We start from the raw sequence: 23,946 nt of genomic DNA, 5'->3' as shown, positions 1-23,946 counted from the left end.
AGGGCCTGTTTCCACACTGTAGGGAATCTAATCTAGTCTAATCATTGCATAGTGGAGATACATGAAGCAAAAGCTGGGAACTTGGGAGGGTTATCATTTAGGGAATTATACAGGTTAGCTTTCAGAGAGAGTATTGGAGAAGCACATGCACATTTCAGTTGAGACAAAGCTAAGCTATATTCAGAAGTGTTCTGATTGGGAATGGTTTAATGGATACATGTAGGTATGGTTTGAAGAAGGTGCTCACCTTTCTCATGTGGGAATAGAATATTGGTGCAAGAAATGTTGTCAATTTTTAGCAATAGAAAACATGGGACTACTTTATGATCAACATTGCACTCATTATTTTAATAAACTTAAATCAAATGTTAAAAAAAAGTCAATGCTTACTTCAGCCAAGACCATCCTCAATTTATCAAGACTGTGAGTTTTAACCTTCAGGGGAAAACAACATTACAGACATAAAAGCAAAAATACTGCAGATTCTGGAACAAACAAAAAGTGCTGGAGAAACTCAGCAGATCTGGCACCATTTGTGGAGAGAGAATCAAAGTCACCATTTCAAGTGTAATACGACTCTTCAGAACTTTTCTGAAGAAAATTCACTATTACAGATATATCAAGAGAAAGGTAAAATAATGGGAACAAAAATCACACGATGCATATTTTCTCTGAAACTTAAAATATATTGTATGTTTTAATCATCCTAGCTTCAAAGCCCATTAAGTTTTGCAACTGTTATCTCTTTTTCTTTATCATTAAGAAATGATGCATTGTTTATTTCCCTTTCGCTTCTTTATTTGATTTTCCAATTTCTGATGCCATATCTACTTTAACATTTGAATAGTTATGAACCACCTTACAAAGCAGTAACATGTGTGAATCACTTGAGATGTCATTTCTGAGTTATTCTGCAGACAGGAACGTAATCTTTAAAAGGCTGAGATTCCTTCAGCATGTATTATCACAGCCTTTGTTACCTTTTGCTAATTGTTTTCTACGGCAATATCCTCCAGCTCCCCCATTACAATTAAGTCCAAATTATGGCCTTCTGGTTGCAACTGACTATTCATTGCATTGCACCAAGTCACATCTTCAATATCTGCCCTGCATCCAGTGTGAGGATCAAAAAGTGTCTCAATATATGGCTCATTTCCCTGAACCCCTGTGCGCCCCATTTCAGTGTTTGTCCATTCATGTAAAGGTTTCCCCTTGTCTTGTACATCCAGGAGAATTGCAGGTGCTGACATTTGAGATGGTGTCCTGATAGATGATACTGAAGTTAAAGGAAAAGACAGAAATCCAGGGTATAACACATATGAATTATTAAAATAATCTAGTGATGTATTTTGACCTGTTGAGGGTATGGACACCTGGAAGTATTTGTCAGTTTCTGGGTCATACAGTGTCTTTGCCTGTACGTGAATTGGGATATCTACAAAGAAATATTGGCCGGTTTCAGGATCTTGAAGCAATTTTCTTTGGCTTAATGGAAATGAATGTACAGATGCAATGGGCTGCATGCTATTTAATGCCATGATGTTGGGTACTGCTGGAATTACACATGAATCCATTGGCTGTGTTGGTTCTGGAGAACAAACCACAGGCGTCTGTGATATGGGGACACATGGGGGAGACACAGGTACATTGGATATAGTTGCACTGGTTTCTGTGTCGTCGATGCTTTGTGTTTTCTGCTTGACATCAGCCTTTTTTCGTCTGGTGGCTAGCTTTTTGGCTCGGCGTAATGCTTTTTCAGACTTTGGAGGAACAACGGGAGGTTTACCTGCTGTTTTTGAATCGATGCTACATGTTGACTCTGGCCGAGGATATGCTGCTGCTGATCTTTCCACAGAAATCTCAAGTTTGTCACACTCTGGGTTTCCTTCTGACAGGAACATGTTTGGTGTTTCCTTAAAGGAATTGGCTTCTACACCCTCAGGAACTGATGTGGGGATAGCTGGCTTCACCCCTTTACTTACTGGGGATGTTTTCACCATGTTGTCTTTGTTTTTAAGGAAACCAGACCTCGGTGAGTTTGTACGCCCTTGTATTTCTTGCTTTGAGAAAATGTTGTAGAATTTTTCTTCACACGTTATATCCAAGGGACTACCGTCTTTCGTTCTATGCCCAGGTAAATCTCTTGCCATTTTCTCTTGCAGGTGACCTTGATTCTCCAGAAGTGAGTTTTGATTCTCAGCTTTCCTCCCAGAATTGGATGCTGAGTCACTGAGTGCATAATATTGCAACTCATTCTTTTCAGTATCTTTGCCCTCCTCAGCTGCAGGCCAACTATTCAAAAAGTTCCTTTTGGCATTGCCACCTGTGCCCCTTTCAGTCGCTACGTCAACCGTCATGTTTTCTGTGTCTTGATAGCGATCATCACCTAGGACAAAATAGGACTGGTTTGGTGATTTTATGTCCTGTGTACCTTTGTCTTCTTTGGCAGAATGGGAAGATATCCAGTTATTTGATACATTCACTTCCAACATTGGTCGGCAGATTTCTTCTGGTTTTTGCAATGCCAACTTGCCATCTTGCTCTCTGAAATGATTTTCATTTGGGCAGCCAGTTCTGCTCCTGTGGCTGAATGAGGAAGACTCTAGTTTTCTACTGTGATGGAATCTACTTTTCATTTCATCTGCCTTTTCTGGCATTGCCTCTGCTTCCTCTGGGCTTTTTCTCGCCAATGCTGATGTTTTCTGGAAGGTTGTGGAAGGACATCTCGTTTCCTTCTTCTCATTGACCTTATTCAGTTGAACCGCAAGCTTTCTGTCCAAGCTTCTCTCTGCATGAATTTCTGTTGAAACCATTGCCGAACGGGGCCTTGCGCTTCTTGTTCGCCAGCTGGGTTGAGTTCTGGCTTCACTAACGGTTTGTGGTGACCTTAAGTTGAGATAGTCATCATTCTTCCACGAGTCTGGCTCAGCTTTATGGATAACTGTGGCTTTATTGAAATGCCCAGAAGGAGTAGTCACATTTTTGGCATTAGGCATTTTATCAGGTTTTTCCTGTTCAATGGAGTCAGCTATGTGGTTTTCCTTAATGCCTAGTCTTAAAGGTGCAGAAGACGTTCTTTCACTGGCTCGATGTATGTTTTGGAAAATAAAATCCTTGTTCTTGCTTTGTTCAGAATGGTTCTGAGGTGTACCAGCATTAGAGTAGGTGGATTTTACTCGTTTTCTGACATCTTTGAGGTTATAAAGCAGACTTGAAGCCTTGGATTTATAATTCTCACGATATTGGTAATCAGCACCACCTCTAGCTTCATCTCCCTGAGTCCCAGGAAGTTGAATGACAGGAGGTGTCACTACAATTGGCTGTTGTGTTGACCTGTCCATCTCATTTGTATTGTGGACAATATTTGGTGTCAGAAGCTTTGAAATACTGAAGGAGGGACTCTCTTCTTGAGGGATTAGCTCAGCCTGTGTTGGAGCCTCTTTAAGGTCAGCTATAGGGTAGCATTCTGCAGAGCTAATATCTCCACTCACAAGCTCTGCAGCTGTTTGTCTATTATATCGTGGATTCCTTGAACTTCTCCACAGCTGAAAGCCCTTTCCCTCATTCCCATTTTCTGTTGCACCACCACTATTCTTTTCGGGTTCAATTACCTGCAAACTATTGTGTTGCTTTACATTTGCTTTGACATTATACTCATTTGGCAATGAATGAAAATCTGAATCCTTGCAACTGGGTGAACAGTTCACCGGCCTCTGCACTGTGTTAACTGTAACTTCATTTGGAGACTGCACTGTCACCAATGAACACACCTTTCTACAAGTGACTGTATTATCATCACAGAAGTTTTGCTTCTCTGCTCTGGACTGTAGGTTAGCAGTCAATGTCTCGACATGATGATCCCCCTCAAATAGAAGCTTACTGTGATCGTGCCAGGATTTGAATGCACTGCACTCACTGTGAAGGAAGTTGCTCTTTGAATCGGGTTTCTTCACTTTGCTGACTATTTCAGATAAACTTTTGTCTAGCTTTTTACTCGAATGATTAGGAATTGCCACTTCAGTTACGTGGCCTTGCTTTTTGTACTGTGCAGTTTTCATGTAGCTCAAAATATTGGTTTTGCTGCCTTTCCCTGGTGGAATTTGCTTCTTGTTTGCCCAATATTTTTCTTGACAAGCAGCAGAGAAGTTAGATTTCTCTTTGTGCAAGTTGATAATAGCTGAAGAATCCCATTGTGCAATGTCCTTAACATCACTGCCCCCTGGTAATTCAGAGTGTCCACTCACAGTAACTTGTTTCGCACTCACCGTGATATCTCCTGTGAAATCATTCTCACTTTGATCAAAAGCTTCAATCAGAGAAGAGATTTTTGACTTTTGTTTGCCCAGCTGCTGATTTGAGCCAATAGTTTCGCCTGAGAAGCCAGTTTGTGAGCCACCCTTGGCATCGTTTTTTTCAACAGGACACTGGACTGTTGATTCGTGGAATGTGTCAGGTAATTCGTTTGGTTGTTTCTGGAGCAGCTTCGATGACTTATTACAGTTTTTCAGTTTGCTCGTAGAATGCTTGCCCTTGTCTGAACTTGGGGGGTCACTTGTCTGATTCACACTGACAGCCGATGGTGAGCTGGGAATATCCACGTCATTACAGATGCCTTCCTCTGCCACACACAAGCTCTTAAAAGCACGCTCTGTAAGCCTACTCACTTCTCTGTCTGCCTCATCCAAAATGCTTCCAGCGCTCGACGTATCACTAAAACCATCCACGTACTTCGAACGTCCTTGCATGATCTTTGATTTTGTTGTACCCCGGTTATCCAAAAGGTCCATAATACTGGGCTGCTCACCAGTATCTCTTTTATTGACACACACACATTCAATTCTACTCTCCTTTGGGTATCTAAAACATTTGGCTTCGTACTTAAGATTTCTGGAGCTTCTTCATTCTTCATCCATTCAGATACCAAGTCGTGAAAGAAGGACTTCTTCCCTGTGCAAAGAAACATACAGTTATTTCTTTTTTATAACATTATTACAATGAATAAGACCTATACAATTTGACACTGCAATTTAACACTTGTATTCTTATTAAGCAATACTACAGTACGGAGCTTATGAGCATTTTAGATTTTGAGATAGAAGATACAAACGATGTCAAATATTGTCAATCTGTGATGCAATTGAATATATTGGACGATGCTGCTGCTTAGACAGCACCAGTTGACAGAATATAGCCAATATTTCAGCATAGAACACTTCCTCATTACAGCTCATTACAGATGAACAGCATTTAAAACTGAACAGAACAAGGTGAAAGCTAAGGAGAGAATGGATGTATGTTTGCTCCCTAAGCTGGAAGGTTCATTTTCAGACGTTTCATCACCATACTCAGTAACATCCTTAGTGAGCCTCTGGACGAAGCACTGCTGATGTTTCCTGCTTTCTACAAATCTTCTCAAAACTTGTTAAGAGAGACAAACATGTAATATCTACTTATGCAATGGAATCAATAGAATAACCTGAAAAGGTTTGGACTTAAGCATTTGTCTCTTTTTCAATAGCTCACCAACTGAAAATGAACTTGTTGGAACCTTCTTTTCTTTTGCAGAACTTCAACTCAGGAATGATCAAAGAGATTTGTCCTTTTGAGGTCATTTCAACAAAGCAAAAGAGATGTTATGGCCAGATATAAACCTATCCACATTTGCTACATTTTCAGCTACTGCCTTTCTACTCTGTCTTTGTGTTCTTACCTCCACTACACCTGACAAAGGAGCAGTACTTTGAAAGCTTCTGATATTACATAAACCCTCGGAGACTATAACCTGGTGATGTGAGACTTCTGACTTTGCCCATCCCAAAAACAACACTGGCTTCTCCACATCATGTTCAGCTACTGACTGACATTGCAACATATTCTGTATTTAGATCTTAGCCCTACTAAAGACATTTAACACTAACACGTGGTTTCTTGAGCTTACCCTTTATTCATATTCTTCACTGAAATCACCCTTGACCTTAATTTTCCATCCATTTTCCTTTCCCACCTCCTACAATCATTACTGCCAATGACAGCTATCTTCCCTGGTCACTGGTGTATTGAGGAGCCAGTCTGCACAAACTTGTCAATTCTGTTAACTTTCACTCTCTACTCTAGAGAGTGAAACCAGAGATATGGTGTATGGGGATAGGTCAAATCATTCTAAGAACATTTGAGGAAATAGGTCACATTCTTAATTGAAAACAGAGTGATATATAGAGAATTTTTTGATTCAACAGCCTGATTGATTTCTATTTAGTTTCTCCCAATTAGCAGCTTTGCACAAATTATTACTGTTTATGCAACTCATTACAATTAATGGAATTGTAATTAAAAAGTTATTGATTTTCTATTATCAGATATTGATAACTTACACTGCCATTGTATACCACGTTGGCAATGTTCAACAAAATGTTTTTCTTTTGCTATTTATGTCTGTGATTTAAGAGTTGAATTGAATCTGTCCAAACTTGCCTTGAGTAACAGAAAGCATGTTTTAATTTTTAATTTTTTATATATAGATTATAATATATTAATGAGTATGCTAATCTATCTTTGCTCATTTTATTGTTAAAAATGTATGTACAAGAGAAGCAGAATGGAGAACTGAATTATACACAGATTGCGATTTCATTTTAATTCACTCATGGGATGAAGGCATCATTGCCAGAACCAGCATTTATTGCTCATTCCTAGCTGCCCTTCAGAGGGTGGTGGTGAGCTGTCTTCTTGAACCAGTACTTCCCATGTGCTGTAAGTAAATACGCAAGGCTTCCCTTCCTTAGTGAGGGAGCTCCAGAATTGTGAACTAGTGACACTGAAGGGAAGGCAATATATGTCCAAGTCAGTATGGTGAGTAACTTGAAGGGGAGCTTGTGGGTGGTGGTGTTCCCATGTATCTGTTGCCCTTGTCCTTCTAGAAGGCCCTATTTGTGAGTTTTGAAGGTGCTATCTAATGACACTTAGTGAATTCCTAATGTGCATCTTGTAGATAGTACACACTGACTGAGCATTAGAGGTGGAGGGGATGGATGTTTGTGTACTTGTTGCCAGCCAAGCTGCTGAGTTGTCCTGGATGGTGTTATGCTATCTGAGTGTTGCTGGAGTTGCACTCATCCATGCAAGTGGGAAATATTCCAGCACACTATTGATGGATGGCGAACGGGCATTACAGAATAGGGAGGTGAGTTAATCGCTGCAGTATTCCCAGTTTCTGACCTGATCTTATAGTCCCTATATTTATATAAGTCCAGTTCAGTTTCTGGACATGGTAACCCTCAGGATATGATAGTGAGCGATGGTAATGCCATTGAATGTCAAGCACCGATGGCGAGATTCTTTCTTGTTGGAGATGATCATTGCATGTATTGTGTGGCGTGAATGTTACTTGACACTTTTCAGCCCAAACCTGGATATTGTCCAGATTTTGCTGCATCTGGACATGGATTGCTTCAGCATCTGCAGGTACTCTCAAAATAAGATATGATATAGTACTATTTTAACAAAATTACAAGTATTTGTGAAATAGATTAGTCCATAGGTCAGGTGAACTAATATAGATTTGATTTTAAATTTGATTTTGAAGTAAGACCATAACATTTGAAACATAAAACTTTTTTTTTGTCACAAACTGCCTTCTTATAAATCCTGAGAGTTAATTCTGTGGTTCCTATAAAGAGTCCCATCTCTAGAAAGCACAGAGAGGAGACAGGGGTTAAAACATTGCAGCCTTATCTTTGACCTGTGGGCGTTTTGACAGCAGTTTCCACAACGTGAGTCCTGAGTTGGCACATTTACTTTTATCTTCATAAAATCCTGTTTAATACGACAGTTCTGTCCCAGAGGTGCTGGCTGCTCTCCTGTATCTAACTCGGGGAACTGATGTCTGGTGCAGTGCTTGACAATAAGTGACGAGTTAGCTAAGCTTGTAGAGGGTGGTAGGGTGATTAGACATGTGACATTTTGCAAATATTAAATGAGAGATAATCATGCTGTCAAATTGATGGTCAACCCTAAGTATCATTCTCCCTATCACTATTAAACAAAAGGAGAATGGAGAGGTGGAACCCAATAAAATTGCTGGTAATTTTAACCCTTTCACTACTCCACCCAGACTCCTTCTATTTTGACCGTGTCTGTAGCATAGACTAACATCCATATTCAACATTTGCATGGCTGATGATAGTTAAACCAGACATGACCTGCTTTTACAGTAGCCCTGGCAATAAGAAATTTATATGTATAAATAATCAAGAGATTGGTCATGAAAATTTCAAGTGATATGGCTGTGACTATTTCCTTTGGCAGTTTGTTCCTTGTTGGATTGTCTTTAGGAAGAGAGCTTGGTGTTCCCTGTCTTGGAAACAATTAGTTTTTGTAGCTTGTCTGTGGCAATCTTGTGTTCACTTTTTATCTGTAACTTCCATTCAGTCCATTCCATATTTATAAAATGTGATCAATCTATTTTCCTTTCGTTTGTTGCAATGATTCCCATTTCATAACTGAGCAATAAGGCGAGAGTTGAAGATCCTGGTCAACCGTGGTGCATTGTTAATAAAGTAAGAAAGAAAGGCTTGCATTTAGTAGTGTGCCTTTCATTTTCTCTGCCTTCTTAAAGCTCTTCAGAACCAACAAACTTAGAGTGCACTCATTGTTGGTATGTAGGAAATGGCAACATCCAATTTGTGCATTGCAAAGTTCTTGAAACAGGGAATAAGCAGATAAGCTGTTTTGGTGTTGGTGATTTAGGGAGGAACATTGGCTATGTCACTGGAATGACTTGGTGAATGAGGAAGGAACATTGGCTATATCACTGGAATGATTTGGTGAATGAGGGGGGAGCATTGGCTATATCACTGGAATAACTTGGTTAATGAGGGAGGAACATTGGCTATTTCACTGGAATAACTTGGTGATTGAGGGAGGAACATTGACTATATCACTGGAATGACTTGGTGATTGAGGGAGGAAAATTGGTTATGTCACTGGAATAACTTGGTTAATGAGGGAGGAACATTGGCTATATCACTGGAATAACTTGGTGAATGAGGGAGGAACGTTGGCTATGTTTCTGAAATACCTTACCACTTCTCCGCGAACTGTTCCATTAAGGCCACTTGACAAAGTGGATGGAGTCTCAAGTTAACAACTGTTAGTTGCACTTTACCAACGGAATATGTACATCTCAATTTTCTTAGGAAGACACACTGGGGCTAATTTCATGGGTCATGATATTCAGAACCAAAGAAGGATAGAATCTGGTCAGTTACCTCTTCTCCCTAATTTTAGAGTATGGTGGCCAATAGCAACATTCCTATTTGTCTCCCAACTGATATCTACCAACTTAAAATCCATCAAAATGCATTTTATTGATCTGGGAGTATCCAGTGTGAGCTGAGCATGGTCAAGAAAGAGAGATCACATCCGGAGTGACACACAGTCTCACTGAGCATACAGCGCAGAGAATTTGGAAGCAATGTGGTAAATCTGTGCAGAAGGGAAGAAGGGCTTTTTGCTTCCTATTGTTGGCTCAGAGCTATAAGATTTATTTTTAATAGAATAGATTGAAATTTGGGATTGGGGCTCAGCACAAAGGAGTGACATCAAAGATAAACCATAAATTCATTGGTTGGTGATAGTTACTAGTTTGACTGTCTATTACTGTCAAAGGTAAATAGGGGAACTATTTACAGGCTATAAATTAAAAGACTAGTAAGAATTTTTTAAAAATCAAATTATAACTAAGTAATTAAAAGAGAGGTGCAGGGCCAGGAGGTGTCTTACATCTGTAAGTGGGAGCTGGTAACTGCATTGTGGTTTATACTGACAACATCTCTGGCAAGAGGTTGAGGAACTTTGGCTCAGATTTGATGAGCTAGAATCCGAGCTTTGAACCCTCTGACACATCAGGGAGGGGGAGAGTTACCTGGAATCTGTGTTTCAGGAAGCAGCCACACCCCTTAGATTAACTGCCTCGAATTCGGTCAGTGGTTAGGGATAGGAGAGCGTGAGGCAGAGTTGAGTCAGGTGCCGAAAAAGCACAGCAGGTCAGGCAGCGTCTGAGGAGCAGGAGAATCAGAATTTCAGGCACAAGCCCTTCATCAGGAAAGAGGCTTGTGTGCCAGGGACCTGAGAGATAAATGGGAGCTGGGTAGATCTGGGGGAAGGTAGCTGGGAATGTGATAGGTAGATGAAAGGCGGTGAGGGGAGAGAAAGGTGATAGGTTGGAGAGGAGGCTGGACTGGATAGTTGGGAAGGAAGATGGACAGATGAAGAGGGCAGTGCCGAGTTGGAAGCTTGGGACTGAAATAAGTTGGGGGAAGAGGAAATTAGGAAACTGATGCGATCCCGTGTAGTTGCAGGGTCCCAAGTCAGAAGATGAGGTGTTCTTCCTTCAGGTGTTGGGTGGTCAGGGATTGGCGATGAGGAGGCCCAGAACCTGCATGTCCATGGTGTAGTGGGTGGGGGAGTTGAAGTATTCAGCTACAGGGGAGTGAATTTGATTGGCGCACATGTCTCAGAGATATTCTTCCGCATATAGTAGCCGATGTGGGTGGAAGTACAGGTAAATATCTGTTGGATGTAGGAGGATCCTTTGTGCCCTCCTTTGATGGAGGTGAAGGGGGAGGTGTGGGCACAGGTTTTGCACTTCTTGTGTTGGCAGGGAAAGTGCTGGATGTGGGGTGTGGGCTGGTGGGTGGTGTGAATCTGACAAGAGCATCACAGAGGGATTGGTCTCTCTGAAACGCAGATAGGGATGGGGAAGGAAATATATCTGTGATGTTAGGGTCTGTTTGTAAGTGGCAGAAGTGGCAGAGGATGATCTGATCTATCCGGGGTGGGGTGGAAGGTGAGGACCAGGTTGATTTTAACCTCACTTTCTCCTATGAATGAGGCAGGCAGAGGGATCCACCAGGTAGTGCTGAGATTATCTAATGGATTTGAGATTCTTGCTCTCTGTGTGGACCAGAGTGGGGAGGATGAACAAACTGACCATAGCACCTTGGCACGGGAAGACATTCAAGGTGGGGGTGGGGAAGAAACATAGTTGTAATCGGGGATAATATAATCAGGGGAATAGACACTGTACCCTGTGGCCAGGATCGAGAGTCCCGAAGGCTGTGTTGCCAGTCTGGTGCCCAGGATCAGGATATCTTATCTGGGCTACAGAGGAACTTGAGTGGGAGGGGTGGATCCAGTTCTTGTGGTCCATGCAGGAACCAGTGATATTGGTAGATAAAGGAAAGAGGTTTTGCTGAGGGAATATCAGCAGCCAGGGGCTAATTGTAAAAGCAGCACCGACAAGGTAATAAACTCCAGAGCTCTGAGGTAATTGGCACACAATCAACAAGGTTAAAGAGGTAAAGATATGGCTTAAAGATTAGTGTGAGAGCAACCGGCTTGAATTCATGGGACATTGGCATCAATACTGGGGAAGGAGGGAGCTATTCCGATGGGATGGGCTCCATCTGAATCAATGCTGGGATCAGAGTCCTGGCGAACTACATAACTAAAGGTGCGGATAGGGCTTTAGTTGGAGGGTGGGTTCAGTTGCATGGAAGATTCTGGAAAAGGTAAAAATTGGATGAGCTTAGCAGAGGTTATTGAAGTTTCCAGAACAAATAATCAGACAGGGACTGTGGAAAGAGACAGGAATCTAATCTCAGGCATGACAGATGAGGGGACAACTACGAAAAGTGGGGGAGTAAATGCAGGACTGAGGGTGTTGTACTTGAATGCACGTAGTATATGAGACAAGGTACGTGCGTTTGTAGCACACATTGAAATTGGCAGGGCTGATTTTGGTATCACAGAGATGTGGCTGCAAGGGACCAAGGTTGGGAATTAAACATCCAAGATTATACATCCTATTGAAAGTACAGGCAGGTGGGCAGAGGGGACAGGGGTGCCTTCTTAGTATGAAATGAAATTAAATCAACAGCAAGAAATGACATAGAATTGGAAGGTGTAGAATCTGTGTGGGTAGAGTTGAAAGACCACAAAGGAAAATAGATCCTGCTGGGAGTTTTGTACAGGCCTCCTAGCAGTAGTCAGGATGTGATGAAGAAAATAAATCAGGAGATAGAAAAGTCTCGTAGGAAAGGCACTACTACAACAATAGACAATAGGTGCAGGAGTAGGCCATTCAGCTCTTCGAGCCTGCACCGCCATTCAATATGATCATGGCTGATCATTCCTAATCAGTATCCACTTCCTGCCTTATCTCCATAACCCTTGATTCCACTATCTTTGAGAGCTCTATCCAACTCTTTCTTAAATGAATCCAGAGACTGGGCCTCCACTGCCCTCTGGGGCAGAGCATTCCACACAGCCACCACTCTCTGGGTGAAGAAGTTTCTTCTCATCTCTGTCCTAAATGGTCTACCCCGTATTTTTAAGCTGTGTCCTCTGGTTCAGCACTCACCCATAATGCCTGGGCTCTTCAACATGCAGGTGGACTGGGAAAATCAGATTGGTAGAGGACCCCAAGAAAAGGAATTTGTCTCTAGTTTTTTTTGAGCAGTTTGCAGTCGACCCAACAAGTGAACAGGCCTGATGGTGTCCTCTGGTTCGGCACTCACCCATAATGCCTGGGCTCTTCAACATGCAGGTGCACTGGGAAAATCAGATTGGTAGAGGACCCCGAGAAAAGGAATTTGTCTCTAGTTTTTTTTGAGCAGTTTGCAGTCTACCCAACAAGTGAACAGGCCTGATGATGTGCACTGAGGCAGACTTGACTAGGGAACTTAATGTGAAGGAAGCCCTCAGGGGCAGTGACCATAATCTGAAAGAATTCACCATGCAGTTTGAGAGGGAGAAGATAGAATCACATATAACAACATAACATTTGAGTAAAGGTAACTACAAATGTACGAGAGAGGAGCTGGCCAGAATTTATTGGAAGGGGAGCCAAGCAGGGAGGATGGTAAAGCAACATTGACAGTGGTGTCTGTGGGTCATTTAGGAAACACAGCAGAAATTCATCAAGGAAGAAGAAATATATTAATGGGAGGATGAGGCAACCGTGAATGACAAAGATAATCAGGAACAGCATTAAAGCAAAAGGAAAAATATACAATGTGATGATGATTAGTGGGAAGCGAGAGGATTGAGAAGCCTTTAAGAAACACTGGTGGATAACTTAAAAAGCAATAAAGGAGGAGAAGATGAAATATGAGAGTAAGTTAACGAGGAATAAAAATGAAGATTTCAAGAGATTTTTTTAGATATAAAGATGTTGAAAGAGAAGCAAGAGTTGACGGCTGGAAAATGAGGAATAATGGTGAACAAAGAAATAACAGAGGAACTGAATAGGTACTTTGCATCAGTTTTCACAGTGGAAGACACCAGCAACATACCAGAACATCAAGGCAGTCAGGGACAGAGGTGAGTGTAGTGGCCATCATTTAGAAGAAGGTGCTAGGGAAGCTGAAAAGTCAGAAGATCAATAAATCACCTGGAAAGGATGGACTACTCCCCTGAGTACTGCAGGATATAGCTGAGGAGATTGTGGAGACATTGGTGTGATCTTTCAGGAATCACTGAAAACAGGGAGGGTCTGAGCTGGGAACTGGCTAAGGTAACACTCCTATTTAAGAAGGGAAGGAGGCAGAAGGCAGAAACTGTAGGCCCGTTAGCCTAACATTGGTCATTGGTCAGATTTAAGTATCCATCATTAAGGATTAGATTTTGGAGTACTTGGAAATACATGGTAAGACAGGGCAGAGTCAGCATAGCTTTGTCAAAGGGACGTCATGCATGACAAGTCTGTTAGAATTTTTTGATGGGGTAATGAACAAGTTAGACAAAGGAGACCAGTAGATATGATCTATTTGGATTTCTATAGAGTCTTTGAAAAAGTGATGGACAGGAGGCTGTTAAATAAGATAAGACCCATGGTTTTAGTGGCAGTGTTTGAGCATGGATAGAGGATTGGCTGACTGGCAGAAGGCAGAGAGTGGAGATAAAAGGGGTCTTTTTCAGGATACCAGTTGGTGACGAGTGGAGTTCCACAGGGGTCGTTGTTGGGGCCACAACTATTCACGTTATACATTAGCAATCTGATCAAAGGAGCTAGAAGGCTTGAATACAAGAGCAGAGATGTAATGCTGAGGCTGTGTAAGACTCTGGTCAGACCACATTTGAAATATTGTGTGCAGTTTTGGGCCTCGTACCTAGGGAAGAACGTGCTGGCTTTGGAGGGGGTTCTGAGGAGGTTTTACAAGAAATTTCCTCGAATGAAGGACTTGCCTTCATGAAATGAATGTTAAGATTGCATTTGCCTTCCTAATGGTCAACTGAACCTACATGTTAACCTTAAGAGAATCCTGAACTAGGACTCATAGGACTCTTCATGCTTCAAATTCCCGAAGCCTTTCCCATCTGGAAAATAGTCTGTGCCTCTAATCTTCTGACCAAAATGCATAACCTCTCACTTTCCCACATTGTCTTCCATCTGCAACTTCTTTGCCCACTGTCCTAGCCTGTCCAAGTACTTCTGCAGCCTCCCCCCAATAGAATCATAGACATGTGCAGCACGGAAACAGACCCTCTGGTCCAACTCATCCATGCTGACCAGATATCCTAAGTTAATCTAGTCCCACTCCCACCCTTCCTATTCATATACCCATCCAGATGCCTTTTAAATGTTGTAGTTGTACCAGCCTCCACCACTTCCTCTGGCAGTTCATTCCATACATGCTCCACCCTCTGCATGAAAAAGTTGCCCCTTCGGTCCCTTTTAAATCTTTCCCCCTTTCTCCTTTCACCTTAAACCTATGCCCTCTAGTTTTGGACTCTCTTACCCTGGAGAAAAGACCTTGAACTGTTATCTATGCTCCTAATTATTCCATAAACCTCTACAAGGTCACCCCTCAGCCTCCAATGCTCCAGGGAAAATAGCTCCAGCCTATTCAGCCTCTCCTTATAGCTCAAACCCTCCAACCCTGCAACATTCTTGTAAATATTTTCTGAACCCTTTCAAGTTTCACAGCATCCTTCACCTTGCAAGGAGACACTACTGTCCCTCCCCCTTTATTTGTGTTACCTGCAAACTTGGAAACAATGCTCTCAGTTCCTTGGTCTCGATGGTTAATATCTCTGTCTGAATCCGCAACAAATTCAGTAACCTCACCTGGGGTCTAGTTGTTACATTAGCTGTTAGCAATAGAAATATGAAGGATAATTTGAATGGTAATTCAGTGCCATATGCTTAATGCATTTTAGTATGAATGTATTTATCTGATGCACTTGAATAAAACACTTATTCATTAGTGTCATAATATAAAATACTTCATTTCAGTTTACTTATGAACAGTTGTATTTACTGCATATTTCACACAGGCATCCAATCAAACATTTATGTGTGAAATGTATCTGAAATATAAAATGACCTAGTGTTTTATGATGTAGAATGTCTGTTTTCAAACTTTTCTCAACAACGTGAGATGTAAACAATTGAATGAATTAATTGAAAAGCTTGAAATCAAACAGGGATTATCTGCTGACAACTGCCCCACCAGTAGAAGGCAGAGTGGACCACAAAGTAGAGAATCTCCTGACTAACTACTACTTACTGGAGTGTCAAAGTACGAGAACATCTGAAAAAGTTTTGAAAGCATACTGTCTGAAACTGAATCCGCGCCCTCCCCTGGATCCTGCTTTGGTAACACCGATACATTGCATGTAATGAAAAGTGTTTGGAACAGGTGCTCCAGGATCCCCATGTAGCCCCCTGTGGCTGTTTCTCTTTAGGTCCCCTCCATGGGTTTATCAGAGATTTAAGTCATTCTGTAAATCTGGATCCTGCAGGTATTTTAACCCTTTCCCTTGCAGGCCACCCTCCTTGTGAATTGCTGGACTTTTCTTAGATCAGCAACAGAAAAGTTCTACTCTTTTTTTTTGCTTGAAAACAAGAGCTCAGGTGCAATGGTTTTTTTATGTCTCTGCAAATTAACTATGATTTACGATACCTGCATTCCTCCTTTAGTGCCTCCATCTGCAATGACTGAGCTTTGGTGACAAAGGAAGGTACAAATTGAGCTAATTTTGTCAAGAAGCGCCGGGAGAACGTATATTATTGTCTGGACGAGAGTCATTAATTCCTCATTGATTGATGCTTCCTCTAGCGAGGTCAAATGAGCAAACTGTTCGCACCTTCCTCTGATGTGAAAGGCTAAGCTCAGCTTGGTAGATATTCATGGTTGTTGCCACTGCCGTTTCATGGACAACCACCGAGAGCATTCAGAAGCTGTTAAAACTCAGCCGAGTTCAGAGACAGAGGTCAGGCTTTGAGCCCGGAACTTTGGAAACAGCACAAGATGTGAGACCCTATTTTTATTTTCAGATCAATCAATTAATTAATTTTTCAGTTGTAAATAGAAACATGGACCTTGTTAATAATGCCGTAACAGGCACTTTGAAACAGATGAGTAATTTGTGTTTCAATTGCAATGAATAATAAATAGCACACATTCATACATGACTGACGAAAAGTTTCTCTCCTGAAACATACCTGCTGTGTCAGCTGTACTGGGAAGGCTTGTGTGCATTCTGACCAGGGTTCCTGTACATTTAAAGCCTCCTGTCCCACCTTCATTTGGTCTCATTGCTGCCCATCTATAGCGAGAAGTTAAATTTAGTGCAATGAACTGGATCCTTTGCTAGTAAAACTTTGATTAAGCATAGCTGTGACCTTCAGCAATTTTGACATTACTTGAACTCTCTCGGCCCGTGGAAAGGGACCAAGGCAGAAATGCTGATTGCAAACTAATATACTGGACAAAAGTGATCACATTGAATATTAAACTGCTGATCTTTCAAATTCTTAATGTACTGTAAGCATATTAGCTTGTCCCTGATATATTTGATGACCCCATGTTGGGGCAGCTTCAAAATAGAAGACAGAGTAGAATTTACTTTTGGTAAAAGTATCTTCTGTTTTCCTTCCTCTTTGTGCGTCCCCTTTTATTCTCCTAAATTGCCTCAAGCTGGGCCAGGGCCACATGAATTGCAGGACCCCCTTCTGTCCCATGCATGTGTTGAAGCTGTCAGTGCAGACAGCCTGATTGAAACAGAATGATACGACATTAAAGCTGAGTCCTGACTTTAACTGATGATTGCACAATACTCACAATTTTTGACAGAATGCCGGCTGGTGATGGGACGCACATCTGGATCATATCCCTCTCCTGACTGCTCTGCCTGAGCTCTACTCACCCCGCGCTGATCGAATCTGGAAACATTCTGATCATAAGGCCTCCATTGTAATTGCATTGAAAGCTAAGAAATTGCTGACTCCAAGATCACAGCATTAATGTTAAGCAGGGTGTCCATAGCACTGAGCTCATCCACTGCTGTAACTGTTATCCGAAAATGGTTTACACTGCATTTTCTATTTTGGAAAAAGCGACAGCAGGAGTGTAGAGATGGGGTGGACATGTTTGGTTGTAGGTAGGTGTTATTAAATAGCTGAATTTGCTTAAATTAGATTGTATAAGTCATAGAATGACACAGCATGTAAAGAGGCCCTTTGGTCCAAATAGTCCATGCTGACCATACTAGTCCCACCTGCCTGCACTTGGCCTATGTCCTTCCAAACAGTTATTTTTCACGCATTTATCTAAATGTCTTTTCAAAGTTGTAACTGTACATCCACCACTTCCTCTGGAGGTTCATTGCATACACGAACCACTCTCTGTGTAAAAAAAATGTTGTCCCTCATGTCTTTTTTAAATCTTTCTCCTCTTGCCTTAAAAATATGCCCCTAGTCTTGAAACCCCCTACCTTAAGGAAAAGAAACCTGCCATTCACCTTTTATATAATCCTCATGATTTTATAAACCACCCCTCAAGGTCTTACACTCCAGTGAAAAAATGTCCCAGCCTATTCAGCTTCTCCTTATAACTCAAACCCTCCATTTCTGACAACATCCTGTTTAATTTCTTCTGAACCCTCTCCACCTTAATAATAGCTTTCCTGTAACAGGGAGACCAGACTTGGTCATTAAAGGCATCAGGTCAGGTTCAGGATAATAAGACATACTATGTGTTGGATGTTATTAATAGGCCATAGAGTACAAGAGCAAGAAGATTATGTTGAATATGTACATAACACTGGTTCGTCCTCAGCTGGAATATTGTCTGGCAGGGCACTCCACTTTAGGAAGACATTGGAGAGGTTGGAGAAGTGATAATTTGCCAGAATTCTTCCCGGGATGGGCAACTGCAGTTGTGAAGATAGATTGGAGAAGTTAGGATTTTATTTTCTTGAAGAGAAGGCTGAGAAGAGATCTGGTGGAGTTACTCAAAATCATGAGGGACTTGGGCAGAGTAGATTGGGAGAAACTGCCCCCACTAAGAATTAAGCGTGAAGGGGCACAGATTTAATGTAATTGTCAAGAGGAGCAAAACTTATATCAGAAAAAGCTTTCTCATGCAGCAAGGAGTTGGGAGTCTGGAATGCAATGTCTAACAATTTGGTAGAGCTTCAAACAAATCAGACTGTTATTTGAAAAGGAACAACATGTAGGTTAAAGGAAGAAAGCAGGAGGATGGCTCTAAGTGAATTGCTCATTTGGAGGGCTAGTGCAGATATGATGGTACAAATGGCCTCCTTCAATTCTGTGATTCTGTACAGTTGGAGAGTTGAATCAATGGGTTGAAGTGTTGGTCTATAATTGATGTGTAAAGTCAATGAAGGCCATGGGAATTTTAACACTGGCTTTGTGCAATGATAGAGACTTGGAATTTCTGATCCTAGGAACCATTAGATTGGAGCCTTTAAAGAGTCAACCACATAACTTTTAGTGGACTGAAAATCACACACATGTATGCAATTCAATTTCTGAGTCAATTATTCAAAATATAAAATAGGTAAGAAATCTGTCTGTTGTAGTTGTACTAATATTCTAATGATGCTGATTTTCAATTGATATTAAAACTAAAATAAATTAAAAATAAAATAAATTAAAAATCACACAACACCAGGTTATAGTCCAACAAGTTTATTTGGAAGTACTAGCTTTCAGAGCACTGCTCCTTCATCAGGTAACAAGTTACCTGGCTACTAGTTTTAAAAAATGTGAAAGAACTTAGTGTTTATTTTATGATCTGGAGGAGCCAGTGTTGGACTGGGGTGGACAAAGTTAAAAATCACACAACACCAGGTTATCGCCCAACAGGTTTATTTGGAAGCATTAGCTTTTGGAGCACTATTCCTTCACTCCTACTTCCAAATAAACTAAATCCAATTTGGCCTCGACCCTTGTTGGCCTGTCTACATATTGTGTCTACATCCTGCACACATTGGACAAAAACTAACCCTTCTAAAGTACTCAAACATAGTATTTCCAGTCAATATTTGGAAAATTAAAGTCCCCCATAACAACTACCCTGTTCCTCTCTCTCCTATCCAGAATCATCTTTGCAATCCTTTCCTCTACATCTCTGGAACTATTCAGAGGCCTATAGAAAATTCCCAACAAGGGGTGACCTCACCTTTCCTGTTTCTAACCTCAGCCTATACTACCTCAGTAGACGAGTCCTCAAACATCCTTCTTGCCACTGTAATACTATCCTTGACTAACAATACCACATCTCCACCTCTTTTACCATCTTCTCTGTTCTTACTTAGACATCTAAATCATGGAACCTGCAACAACCATTCCTGTCCCTGCTCTATCCAAGTTTCCAAAATGGCCACAACATCGAAGTCCCGGTTCCTAACCCATGTTGCAAATTCACCCACCTTATTCTGGATGCTCCTGGTGTTAAAGTAGACACACTTCAAATCACCTTCCTGCTTGCCAATGCACTCTTGTGACCTTGAAACCTTACCTCTAACCTCACTACTCTCAACCTCCTGGATAGTGGAACTACAATTTAGGTTCCCACCCCCCTGTTGAATTAAGGTTCCCACCCCCCTGCTGAATTTAGATTCCCATCCCCCTATCTTGCCTTTTAAGAATTTTGTAAGTTTCAGCGAGTTCACCTTTCATTCTTCAAAATAGCAGAGAATACAGACCAAGTTTCCTCAATCTCTCTTAATAAAACAATCCCATCTCCTCAGGTGATAATCCATTAAACTCCTTCTGTGATTAGTATATCTGTCCTTGGACCAAGAGACAAAACTCTACACATTACTTCAAATGCAGTTACACCAAGGCTCTATGCATCTTTACTCAAATCACCTTGAAATTAATGCCAACATAACGTATGAATGCCTTTCTAATATCTTGGTAAAACTGCATGTTAGTTTTACAACCTCGTGAACAAGGACATCATGATCCCTTTGAAAACCTACTCTTCCCAATCATTTTCACTTACATTTTGTCAAGCATTATTTTTATTTCACAGATCCATGTTGACTATGTCCAATTTTCCCATTATTTTCCAAATGTTCAGTTGCAGCATCTTTTATCATAGCTTAACATTTCCCTTTTATGGGAGTCAAGTTAACAAGTCTGCAATTTATTACTTAACCTCAATGTCTCCTCTTCAACCCTGCTACTTTCCAGTTATCAGGAACCTTACAAAAATCTATAGAGTTATGGAAGCTAACTACAAAAGCATCCAATTTCTCTATTGCTATTTCCTTTCAACAGTCTGGGATGAAGTCCAGGAAATTTACCCTTTGTTCAAATAATTTTCCAAGTGCTATCTCTGTGATAGTAATAATTTATTTTCGCTGTTCGATTACACAGATCCCTTGGCTACCTAATACTTTGGAGGTAAATTAACTCCCTGCCATTTCCCTGTTGTTCATAGCTTCTCCTGTCTCCACATGTAATGGGCCCACAGTTGTGGAGTGGAGGGCATGCCCCTGTCTGCATGAGGTGGTGTGGAGACCGTCAAGTTCCTGGTAGTGACATTCACTACTTACCTGTCCTGGCCCTCCCATGTTGACACTACAATCAAGAAAGCACAACAATATCTCTACTTCCTCAGGAGGTGAAGGAAATTCAGTATGTCCATAAAGATTCTTACAAGTTTTGATAGATGCACTATTGAAAGTGTCCTATCTAGATGTATCTCAGCATGGTATGGCAACTATTCTTCCTAAGACCAAAAGAAACTACAGAGAGTTGTGAACATAGCCCCATCCATTGACTCCATCTATACTTCCTACTGCCTTGGGATAGCAACCAGCATAACCAAAGACCCCTTGCATCCTGGTTATACACTCTTTCATCCTCTTCCATTGGTCAAAAGATATAAAAGTTGGTGTAGATGTATGAACAGATTCAAGAACAGCTTATTTCCCACTGTTATCAGACTTATGAATGGACTTTTTTGAAGTTAGTGTTGGTCTCTGTCTGCACCTTCTTGGCAGCTGTAACATTGTATCCTCCGCTCTGTTCTGTTAGCCTGATGCACTTGTATAGTACAACCTGCCTATAAAGCATGTAAGACAACACTTTTCACTGTACCTTGGTACATGGGCCAGTGATAAATTAAATCAAATCAAATTATCCTTGCTCATCTTTATCCCTTCACATTTTGAGAGAAGAGTTTTACATTCTTCCTAGTTCACATTCATATTCTCTTTCCCCTTTCCATACTAGTTTCCTGGTGCACCTTTGCTCAGTTATAATCCAGGGCTCAGGTTTAGTGCTGTTTCTTAGAAGCCACTTGCTTGACTGATTCACCTTTCCCATTGGGTGTTTGTGCTGTAGAGGAATTACAATCAGTTGTAGGCCTTGTAGTGCTTGTTTAAATATTAGCCATTGCTTGTCTATCATCAATTTTTTACAGCAGTTTCCTAATCGATCTGAGATAATTTTCCCAACACAACTTCATAGGTTCCTTTGCTCAGATTGAAGAAATGGGACTAGATTCATTTAGGATATATATTCATCATGGATGAGTTGTACTGAAGGGTGTGTTTCCCTACTGTACTCTATAACCTTAGTTTCAGAATGAAAGATGGTGCTTTTGAACTTTATATAAAATGCTATCATATTGTGGTTGCTATTTCCTAAAAGCTCATTTACTGCATAGTGATTGTTAAGCCATTTCTCATCACACAACACCAAATCCTCCGGGTGCTCTAGTCCAAAATGTGCAGGTTAGAGTGGATGGGCCATGCTAAATTGTGTATCATGTCCAGGGATGTGTAGGTTAGGTGGGTTAGCCATGGAAAATGCGGGGTTGCAGGGATTGGGAGGGTGGGTTTGGATGGGATGCTCTCTGCAGAGTCAGTGTGGACCCGATGGGCTGAATGGCATGCTTCCACCCTGTAGGATTCTATGACGTGAACCATGACCTTCTGCTATATACCTTACTCTAGAGAATGTTCCAAAGATGTTCTGTTATATCCTTGATCCTTGCATCAGGAGGTAATATACTAACCTGGACTCATGTTCACAAATGCCTGTCTGTTTTCCAAACTGAAGGATTTCCTCTCAGTATTGCCCTTCCAGTTCCTTCCACACAGACAGTAATGATACCCCATTTTTATTATAGCATATGCTTCTCACATTCACTGTCCTTTTTAAAAATTAATTCACGGGAAGTGGGTATTGCTGACCAGCACTTTAAGCCCACAGTTTAATTGTCCTTGAGAATGAGCTGGTCAGCTGCTTACTTGAACTCACTAATGCTGTGAGAAATGGAATGCTAGGATTTTGAACCAGCGACATTGAAGGAACAGTGATGTAGGCCTGGACTTCCATCCTCAGGGTGGGTAAGGGGGGGGATGGCAAAATTCCCAATTTGGCTTCTAGGAGGGTCTGGAGGGTGGATGGTTGTGAGGTCAATGTGGTCTGCAGTCATGCCAAATGATTCATGAAAATGTCTAGGGGCTGCGACAGAGGCTGCCAGGTGGGGGAGTGGATTAAAAAACCCATCTCCAATTTGTGGAATCTTGTCTCAAAACAGACATATCCTCCAACTCTTACTAATGTCCCCTCACCCCCTTACCTCCCAACCTACCTCCCATGCCACCTCAAGACCCCACTTACTCCTGTGACCTTCATGTCTCCCCAATGTCAAGCAATGCTCCCACTCATTCCCATTGTTCCAGCGGACCCCCAAGGGTCGGAATCTCAGCCACTGAAAGCTGCTGCTAACCAGAGGCTAGTAGTTCATCTTGTGCTCAGCAGCGCCACTGCTGTGGTGATGGCTGCTGCTGGCATGATGTCCACCTGAGACCTTGAATTGAGATGGGACCCAGGCGAGAGATGAGTGCTGGTGGGATAGGGCTGGCAAGGCGTGTGTATGTATGTGTGTGTGTAAGAACATGATTGTGTGTGTATGTGCGTGTGTGTGAGAGACAGAGTGTGACTGAGTATGTGTCTGTGTGTGTGTGCGCGTGTGTGTGTGTGCGCGTGTGTGTGTGCGCGCGTGTGTGTGTGCGCGCATGTGCGTGAGTGTGTGTGTGTGTGTAAGTGTGTGTGTGTGTGAGTGTGTGCATATTGGTATGAGTCTGTTTGTGTGTGTGTGAGAGAGATTGAGTGTGAGTGTGTGTGCGCTCTGGGGAAGAGGGTGGACAGAGGGTTAAATGGACAGTAGAGAGTCATAGAATCATAGAGTTCGACAGCCCGGAGATAGGCCCTTTGGGCCAAACTGGTTCATGCTGAACAAAATGTCCATCAATGGTCATGCCATAGATTAGGATTTGGCAACAAGGGCTGCTAGGGCAGTCAGTGATCCTTGTCTTTGTTCAGCTGGTTCTCTTGACCAGACACCCAATCCCTTTGAACAAGATTGCTCAAGGCCTTGCTGCCATGGGTTTAATCGTCATGGTGGGACCAACAATCCCTGCCACCCTCTTGCCTAATTAAATCACCCCCAAGCCACCAAATCTTCAATGGTGAGGGAACAAGATTCTACCTAATGTTTTTTCATCTTCTTATGATTTTTTTCTCCCTTTAATTCAGAGTTCTAATGCTAAAATAAAAGCTAATCTTTAATTCCTGGTGACTCCAGAGCAATGCTTGAAGTCTAAGTC

At 41.6% G+C, this 23,946-nt stretch overlaps 1 protein-coding gene across 6 annotated transcripts in view; it reads right to left on the bottom strand.

The window, feature by feature from the left end:
- Window positions 1-699: 699 nt before the first annotated feature.
- LOC132834932 (cardiac-enriched FHL2-interacting protein) overlaps window positions 700-23,946 on the bottom strand; it is a 102,038-nt gene continuing 78,791 nt past the window's right edge. For 4 of the 6 annotated variants that reach the window (XM_060854089.1, XM_060854088.1, XM_060854090.1 and 1 more), the window contains 2 exons: window positions 16,511-16,614; window positions 700-4,947 (listed from right to left, as the gene is read on the bottom strand). In XM_060854089.1, the coding sequence (XP_060710072.1) occupies window positions 987-4,787 (3,801 nt within the window). In that variant the 5' untranslated portion in view covers window positions 4,788-4,947; window positions 16,511-16,614 and the 3' untranslated portion in view covers window positions 700-986. Of the gene's footprint in view, window positions 4,948-15,043; window positions 15,154-16,510; window positions 16,615-23,946 lie in introns of all 6 variants that reach the window. The other 2 variants (XM_060854091.1, XM_060854094.1) reach the window with 2 other exon arrangements.

This window comes from Hemiscyllium ocellatum, chromosome 43, assembly GCF_020745735.1.
Source record: "Hemiscyllium ocellatum isolate sHemOce1 chromosome 43, sHemOce1.pat.X.cur, whole genome shotgun sequence".
In the NCBI taxonomy this organism is placed as follows: Eukaryota; Metazoa; Chordata; class Chondrichthyes; order Orectolobiformes; family Hemiscylliidae; genus Hemiscyllium; species Hemiscyllium ocellatum.
The sequence above is the reverse complement of the archived record's forward strand: the minus strand, read 5'-3'. Positions and strand labels throughout refer to the sequence as shown.